The 9248-nt window shown below is 45.0% G+C and overlaps 1 protein-coding gene across 4 annotated transcripts in view; it reads right to left on the reverse strand.

Moving 5' to 3' along the window:
* The window catches only part of Trak2 (trafficking kinesin protein 2), a 61417-nt gene that overhangs the window by 8391 nt on the left and 43778 nt on the right, over positions 1-9248 (reverse strand). For all 4 annotated transcript variants that reach the window (XM_029539161.1, XM_029539163.1, XM_021198320.2 and 1 more), the window contains exons 8-13: positions 8988-9118; positions 8534-8608; positions 7025-7162; positions 2839-2915; positions 2285-2485; positions 612-910 (exon numbers count right to left, since the gene is read on the reverse strand). In XM_029539161.1, coding sequence (XP_029395021.1) covers positions 612-910; positions 2285-2485; positions 2839-2915; positions 7025-7162; positions 8534-8608; positions 8988-9118 — 921 coding nt within the window. The remainder of the gene's footprint in view (positions 1-611; positions 911-2284; positions 2486-2838; positions 2916-7024; positions 7163-8533; positions 8609-8987; positions 9119-9248) is intronic.

The following is a 9248-nucleotide window of genomic DNA, read 5'->3' on the forward strand; positions in this document are numbered from 1 at the left end:
ATGGTTATGAGCCACCATGTGGTTGCTGGGATTTGAACTCCGGACCTTCGGAAGAGCAGTCGGGTGCTCTTACCCACTGAGCCATCTCACCAGCCCCCAGGATACCTTTTTAAACCTTTGTTTTAAAAGGAACTTCTAAGCTGAGAATTAGAGAATCATTTGTGGACCATTACTATCTGATAAATCAGGTATTTCTTTTGAATTTAAGCTGAGCTTTAGGTAAAACTGAAGGGAAGGAGAAGAGTGCAGACGTAACTGTGTGCCTCTATGGCAGGGACACACTAGTTGCTCCTCTTCATTCATCTCAGCCTGTTGGTCCTACCATTCAACTGCTATTGACGGGATTCCATAGCAAAAGTCAGGATAAGAGTCTTCCCACTTCCCTCCTGCACTGATATTAAAATGTCAGAAAAGAACAAATGGCTGAAGACTTGGTGACTCAGGTCTTACTCACTGCCTGCTATGTGGCAGGTACCACAGCACAGCACAGCACAGCACAGCACAGCACAGCACAGCTAGCACCGACAGCCTGCCATCATAACACGGGTCTCAATTCTAGGAGAGATATATAACACAGACACGGCTTCTAAAAGCTGTTACTGACTTATTACCTTCCAGGGGCTTGACAATCTGTAACTTCTCTGGCATGAAGCCTCGAAGGCAGCCAGCACTGCCGAGGTCCGTGGTCTCCGACTGGTCAGTGCAAACTGAGGCAAGGTTCTCTGTGGGGGCGTCACAGCTGCTGACTTCTTCCTCCTGCTCAGCCAAGATCTGGATCTTCCGTTCCCATTCTTCAGCAAAGAACTGCTTCTCACTAAGGTAGTTCTGTCTTCTCAGGCTAAGGCGATGCAATGCAGTAGCCAGATCACTATCTTCAGGGGATCCTGGGGGGTTTATGGGCTGAGAGCTTCTGTGGGAAAATCACATTCGATGATGAGACTGTAGATCGTGAGAACAATCTAGACATCTTTCTGTAGTGCTGGACATTAAGAAGGACTGACCTTGAGAATGAGGTGTTTTCTTAGCTATTTAAAATATAGAAATAACGACAAACAAAATCATCAACAGGACTGTTATCACAACAATCGCTGTAACATACTGTACTGGCTGGTTCTGTGTGTCAACTTGACACAAGCTGGAGTTATCAGAGAGAGGAGCCTCCCTTAAGGAAACGCCTCCATGAGACCCAGCTGAAAGTCATCTTCTCAATTAGTGTTCCAGGGGGGAGGGCTCAGCTCATTGTGGGTGGTGCCATCCCTGGACTGATAGTCCTGGCTTGGATAAGGAAGCAAGCTGAGCAAGCAAGCCAGTAAGCAGCATCTCTCCATGGCCTCTGTATCAGTTCCAGCCTCCAGGTTCCTGACCTGCTTGAGTTCCAGTCCTGACTTCCTTTGGTGATGAACAGCAATGTGGGAAGTGTAAGCAGAATAAACCCTTTCCTCCCCAGCTTGCTTCTTGGTCATGGTGCTTTGTGTAGGAATAGAAACCCTGACTAAGACACACATCATTTTCAATTACCTTCAGAAAGTAAAATATGTTATGCTGTTCTTGCTAACGTCTCCAACTCATTTCATTATGAAACTGCAGGTGTGGTCTACTGCTATGTTCAGGTCAGGTACTCCCAAAGTTAGTATTAGCACAGTTCACAGACTCTATTACTGAGAGCAAGAGGTACCATTGCTTTATATAACTGCGAATGCTAGCTATACACTACTACATGCTTTTAATCACAGAAAGGATGAGTAGGGCATGGTGGCACATGCGTGCCACTAATTGCAGCACTCAGGAGACTGAGGCAGGAGAATCATGATTTTGATGGCTCAAAACAAACAAATAATAATAAAATAAAAAAGACAGAAAGAGAGAGAGAGGGAGAGAGAGGGAGGGAGGCAGACAGACAGACAGACAACCAAGGCTGAGAAAGCTGAGAAAGGTGTGAAAGCATTCACTTTGGAGCCACAGATGCCCCTGAATATGCAGCGTATCTGAAGGATATACTGCAAGGGTTCTTCCCAGAGGTGTCTGATGCCCTTGCCCCATGACGCAGCACTGAAACTGGGAGGTATTTTAGAACTGATGTAGAAGGAACATGGCAAGTGAATGCTCATAGCCTCTTAAGACCACTGTGGCACGACGTAGGCATCAGAATGCAGTGCCAACTGCCAGCTGCAGCACCTTCTGGACAGTGTGGAGGGATGCTGGCCAGTCTGAGTTCTCGAATCCCGCATGCCAACACAGTAAGGCATGCAGACCTACCGCCAGCCCCTCCCCTCCCCCGCCTTACCCTGGAACCTCCGTGCTGCTCCCTTGGCTCAGGAGTGTTTTGTCCTCTGCTGGCTGGACACCAGACTCAAAGGGCTTTGCCGTCATGATGACACTTGAACGGTTGGAGCCTGGGATGGGTAGCAGGACTGGGAATGTGACAGAGCGACCCCGAGTGTCATTGGCAACTTTGACAGTATCAAACACCCGTTTCTGCTGGGCCCTGTCAGAAAGGAAGAAGCATCCACTCCTGTTAGTCTCACCCAGGGGAGCACTTCCTGAGAGCTGTACAGGCACAGAACCAGACACAAACCTGTCCTGAGTACTCTCATGTGGGGAAATTGAGAAAACCGATACAGGAGAGCTCCCTCACGGGATGACAATCTGCACAGCAGCAGACTCACTCCTGACTGGCAGTCATCGTTCTGTTCCATGGCTCCTTCCTTCCTTCCTTGCTGAGGGATCACACCCAGGACCGCACACTGCTACGCAAGCCTCTACCAAATGGGCCTGGCTTGACGCTTCTTTTACATGTCTGCTCTGAGGTGCAGCAACAGCCCTGTGACCTGTACTTACTTTTGTTTAGACACAGATTCCTCATCCAAACTCAGCTTTTTACGCATGGTCCCTTCAATCTCAGCTGCCAACGATTCCTAAGAAAAGGAGTTCAAGATTAGTAATGTGATTACTATGTGTGTAGACAAACACAGAAGGTCTGACAGGCTGCAGATCATGACATCTTCTTGCTTTGCTGTAGTCTTCGTGCTAATGTTTCATAGACTTATGTGGTTTTGATGATCTGCTCAGAGATGAGGGCTCAACCAGAATGGCTCAGTGGGGTTGGACTGAGGATGGCTGGTTCTGACATCCACAGATACACAGATGGAGGAACCTGACTTGACCATCTCAGAGAGTCTAGAGGCCATGATACTTGAGTGGCAATTGGCACTTCTGGCACCAGGTTTTGGACTCAGAATGCCATTTCTCAAAGTCACCAAAGCGCCTTGGAGAAACAGCTAACTCCTGGGCTGGGACAAAAAGTACAAAATTTGCTGCCTCCCGAGTGCTGGGATTAAAGGCGTGTGCCACCACACCCGGCGATGAAGGAGATCCTATTGGTTGTATCTTGGACAACTTCAGAATCAAAGAAATGGCTTTATAATCAAATAAAAATGGCTTATAATCCACTGAGTAAATAAGAGACCATGCTTCATACTGACTAAACAAATAAATGTGTCAGAAAAGCTCTAGCAAAAGGCCATTAGTAGATACTGAAGAAAATAAAAAAAAAAAAAAAAAAGGATGGAATTAGAAAACTGCTACTCAGAAACTGCTGATTAGCTTTTTTCCTAGAATCATCTCGGAAAAGTCTCAATGAGCAGCTTTCTACATTGGGTTGCCCTGTGGATGTTGTCTGTGGGGGTACTGTTTCAATTAAGCTAACTGAAGAAGCCCCAGCCCACTGTGGGCAGCACCATTCCCAAGGCAGGGAGTAGGGGTCTGAACTGTATAAAAGTAGAGAAACTTAGCTGAACACAAGCAAGCAAGAGAGTGTGCATCCTTCATTTTTCTGACTGTGGATATGATACGAGCAGATGATTTAAGTTCCTGCCTTGACTTCCCACAGCAGACTTGCAGACCTAGAATTATGCGATAGGACAAACTCTTTCTTCCCCAAGTTGCTTTTTGTCAAGAGAATTGTATCACAGCAACTAGAACAGTGGTCATCACAGAAACTACCAAAGAATCCTGGGTGCACCTGAAACCTGTACCTTGTGAAATACCATAGCCTTATTTCACACTGAAGTAAGCACAGACAAAGGTATACTATTTTTTAATTTCTCTGTGTATGCAAGTGTGTGTAGAGGTCAGAGGACAACCATGTGGAGTTAGCTCTCTCCTTCCAGTTTTATGCGGTATAATGGTTTGAATACGGTTGGCTTAAGGAGTGACACTATTAGGAGGTGTGGCCTTGTTGGAGTAGGTGTGGCCTTGTTGGAGGAAGTGCATCATTGTAGGCAAAGGCTTTAAGACCTTCATCCTAGCTCCCTGAAGCCAGTCATATCCTGTTTGCCTTTGGAAGAAGATGTAGAACTCTTAGCTCCTCCTGTACAATGCCTGCCTGGATGCTGCCATGCTCCCGCCTTGATGATAATGGACTGAACCTCTGAACCTGTAAGCCAGCCCCAATTATTGTTCTCTTATGAGAGTTGTCTTGGTTATGGTGTCTGTTCACAGCAGTAAAGCCCTAAAAAAGACTTGGGTTCTGGGGAATCAAACTTAAGTCTCCAGGTTTGTGTGGCAAAGGCCTTTTACCCACTGAGCCATCTTGTTGGTCCCCAAACATGTCTTTCAAAGGACATTTTTGAAGCAGGGTACAGTGGCCTTCACATGTAATCTCAAGTAGTCAGGAGGCCAAGGAAAGAGGATCATTTGAGCCTAGGAATTGCAATTAGCCTGGGTAATGTGGAAAGATACCTCTTAAAATGAATGAATATATAAATGAGGAAATGAACACACACCATAGTTTATAAGTAATAGAATACAAGGCATTGTTGGGAGAGCCGGGGAAATCTGAGAGGGCTCTGCAGATGAGATGACAATGTCGTACTGAGTCAACTTCATGATGACAGGTGGGTGTAGTGCATGTCCTGGTCTGTACTAAGCACTGTGTCTGTCTTTAGTAAGCACTAAGGGCTAACAGGGATATCTGAGCTTGTTATAAACAAGGAAACAAAAACAATGAACCAATCAATCAAACAAACAAAAACACCGAGAGGAAATAGCGAATATATTAATTAACATGTTTAAAAAAAGGAATCTGCTGGGTGGTGGTGGTGCATGCCTTTAATCCCAGCACTNGGGAGGCAGAGGCAGGNNGATTTCTGAGTTCGAGGCTAGCCTGGTCTACAGAGTGAGTTCCAGGACAGCCAGGGCTACACAGAGAAACCCTGTCTCGAAAAACCAAAAAAAAAAAAAAAAANAATCTATGTGAGGAATACATAGACATTCTGGGTACTACTATTTGGAATTTTATTGTAAGTTTCAAATTATTTCAAAATTAAAAGTTAAAGAAAAAATGCTGAGGCTGTAAGCCGTAGAGCACTTGCCCAGCACACACAGGTCCTGAGTTCAATTCCCTACAGTGGTAAACAAATAGTGTTTAAAAAAAACCTAAACAATGTGGTTTAGGGTAAAGGTAAAGGCTCACACCTTAGACAATTGTTCTCTGATCCTAATCAATTATGACAGGGAAGAAAGTGGGGAGACATGAAAAAGATCATTACTGAAGAGAAGCATAAGGAACAGGTCAGCAGAAAAAGTTACTAGGAAATGAAAGAAAGAAAACAGTTGTTAACAGATATCAATACACACAGACACAGACTCACTCACTCACTCACTCACTCTAAAATTTAGCCTGGCCAGTTTGAGCTACACAGAGAGCTGGAGGCCAGTCTGCAGCGAACACTGACAGTCTCAAAAGGCCAGACTTACATATACTCTCTCTAGGAACCAGGTGTTATAACAGCTCTTTGAAGCAATGTGACAAATTCTGGCATAGACTTAATTTTTAATTGAGTTCTACCATTCTCCAAATACTATTTATTAATGAATTTAAAAAAATCAAGATTCCCACAAGAGAATTACAGTATAAGTAGCATTAAACCTACCAAGAAACTTAATCTTTACAGAGAAAGGTTTAGATGTGTAAAGTATGCTGTAAGGCTGATGAGACTCCTGAAACTCACATTGCAGACAGAGAGAACCAACTCTGAAAGTTGTCTGAGAGCTTCTGGTGCTGTGGTAAATCACCACGATCAAGAGCAACTTGGGGAAGCAAGGGGGAATTTCTCCTTAGACATTACAAGTCCACCATCCAGGGCTGTGGGGCAGGAACTCTGGGCAGGTAGGGAAGCAGGATCTAATGCAGTGCCATGGTGGTTTGCTCTACCTGCTTTCTTACAGCACTCAGGACCACCAGCCCAGGGGTGGCACCACTACAGTGGCTTGGCCCTGCCCATCAATCACAAATAAGGAAAATACCCTTCAGGCTTGCCCACAGGCCTGTCTTATGGAGGCATTTTCTCAGTCGAGAGTTCCCTTCCCAAGTTACCCTAGCTGGTGATAAGCTGGCAAAATACTAGCCAGCAAATGTTGTCCTCTGACCTCCATCAGTGCACATGACACACAAACAGGCACATGCACATGTATATACAACAAATGGGGGAAAAAAAATCTTTAAAAAAATTTTGGGGGGTTGCTCTTTGGACAAAAGTGCTTGCTTCCAAGTCTGACAACCTGAGTTTAATCCCCGAGTTTAGTTCCACATCATTGTAGAAGGAAAGAACCAACTCCCATAAGTTGTTCTCTGACCTCCACAACTACACAATGGCTCATGTATATCAAACACACAAAGCAAATAGACATAAAGACTGAAAAGTATGGCTTCCATAGGTGGTAGATGGTGGCTCTAAGGTAGGACAACCTCATTTGAGTGATGTGTGGTACACAGATCAAAACCCAATTTCCTTAGAGTTTATCTCAAGCACTGCAGCATCTTTAGAATGTCAACTGGGGAAATAAAGAGTGCTAAGGAAGATGTGGGTGTGCAAATCAAACTGTGACTCCATATTGTGTCCCAGAAACAAGAGCAAAGCATGTTCTGCCTTTTCCAGCTATCTTACAAGTCACACTCTGGAAAACAGAGTCTAAACTTTTCTTTTCTTCCTTTAGGAACATGGTGTCTTTTGTTATTTCTTACCCCTGTAAAAACTCCGTAAGACTGGGAGAAGCAGAGATGAGCAGAAGGGCCGGATTTGCTACGAAGCTCTTTTATTTCTTCTTGAGACTCATGTAACATTCCCAGGCACTCCATGTTTCTGTCCTGTAACTCATGAAGCTGACAAAGAAAAAAGTAGAACATTTTATTGCCTCTCCAGTCAACCCTGGCTACCCTAAATACCCGGGAAAAGGCACTTCGAAGGGTACTGATTTTATCCGGGGCTCAGCAGACTGTATGAATATCACTTCAACAAGAGACTCTGAAGCAAAGTCAGTAAGAGCATCTCCATGCCGAGCTGCCAGGGCCTGAGATGTCTTGGGAAAGCACTGCAAAGATGTGACTTCTCAAACCTGAAATGTGGCACAGACCACTGAAGCTGTCAATTCAGTATCTGATGGCTCATGCCCCAAACACCCATGGAAGAAATATAAAAGCACTAACCAGTCAGCGTTAGCATAATAGTACATTTTCTTACAAGTCTCACCCTGAGGTCTTTAAGAGGCAAAATTAAGAGTCTAGAAAGTGGCACAGGGAGGAGCTAGAGAAAGTACCCAAGGAGCTGAAGGGGGCTGCAAACCTGTAGGTGGAACAACAATATGAACTAACCAGTACCCCCTGAGTTCGTGTCTAGCTGCGTATGTAGCAGAAGATGGCCTAACCGGCCATCATTGGGAAGAGAGGCCCCTTGGTCTTGCAAACTTTGTATGACCCAGCACAGGGGAAGGAGTGGGAAGGTAGGGGAGCAGGGGCAGGGGGAGGGTATGGGGAACTTTCAGGATAGCATTTGAAACGTAAATAAAATATCAAATAAAAAAAAAAAAAAGACTTCAGCCAGAAAAAAAAAAAAGTCTAGAAAGTGACTTATTTAATGTGAGAGTGTTCCATTAACCAAAACAGCCCCCGCCCCCACCCCGTTTAAAAACCTTTTATAACAGTCTAGCAAAAACACAAAATTCAGAGTGTGTTTTAACTGAAGACATTTCTCCACGTGTAACATGTGTCCAGTTCTTCAGTTCTGCAGGGCTGGGGAAGCTGATTTAAAATGTGCACTGCCCTTCTTCCCATTTTAAGAGACTGGTAGAGGCTCCCTTCCTTTTCCATGTGCTGCAAAGCCATCTTGAATAAGGAAGACCTGAAACTTATGGGACGTGTGGCCTACAACCACTGCTGCATCTGGACACACCAGAAGATGCAAGCTGAAACAATACTGAGATGCCACCTTCCCCTATCAGACGAGAGCTGGTAAGGCGGTGGGCAAAGTGAAGCCTTTAGCAGTGAGGGTGGAAAGGCAAGCCAGTCTATACAGAATCACCCAAACCAGACCTCCCATATGACCCTGCTGTCTACCCTGTGCATTTACCCACACCTGTCAAGCCAGCGGATCAGGTACTTGCTTCCCAATGCATTACAACACTATGCACAACAGATACATTATGGAACCAACCCAAGTGTCTAAAACAGGCACAGTTAAAAGGAAGTGTTCGTCACCTCCATCGTCAGCTGTCGCTGGGCATCTTTGGAAGCCTGCAGGTGAAGTCTTAGTTCTTCCTTCTCGATCACATGCTGACAACACACAAGAGGGACATGTGAGGCACTCCTTCCCAAAGGGAGCATAAGTACTTCTTCCCTTCAAAGACACCCCAAGAGTGTCTATGTGGGGTACAGTCTTAGCCTACAGCAGGGAACACATCACAAGCCGAGTAAGAGTGATAATTAAAAGTATATGTGTTCAGAGGATATGGAACATAAATTCACCACTGACATCACAACCTTCTCAGGAAAATCTGATATATTTGCAGAAATAAATCCAGCCTTGTTAGGTGTTTATGATACCCCAGCAGAGGAGTAGCACTGAGAATGAGCTCTGCCCAGTGAGGAGCACTTAGAATGCAGTGCCCCAGGACCATGCTTAGTGAGCCTGGGCTGACACTGAACGACCTACCTCTTTCAGTTTGTGCTGAAGGTCTACGATCTGAGACAGCAGGGAGGAGATCTCTTCTTGGTACCGGAGCAGCTCATCACTCTTTCCTGACAGCTCTTCAGTCATTCTGGACATCTGTGCATTGGTCTCACCTGGGGAGAGAAGGGAACATTTAGAACCAGCATAAAGGTAGAATTCGAAGCAGATGATGATTTACAACAAGCACTGGGGGGCTATGAGTCAAATCTTTTTTTTTTTTTTTTTTTTTTTTTTTTGGTTTTT

This window comes from Mus pahari, chromosome 5 (assembly GCF_900095145.1).
Source record: "Mus pahari chromosome 5, PAHARI_EIJ_v1.1, whole genome shotgun sequence".
In the NCBI taxonomy this organism is placed as follows: Eukaryota; Metazoa; Chordata; class Mammalia; order Rodentia; family Muridae; genus Mus; species Mus pahari.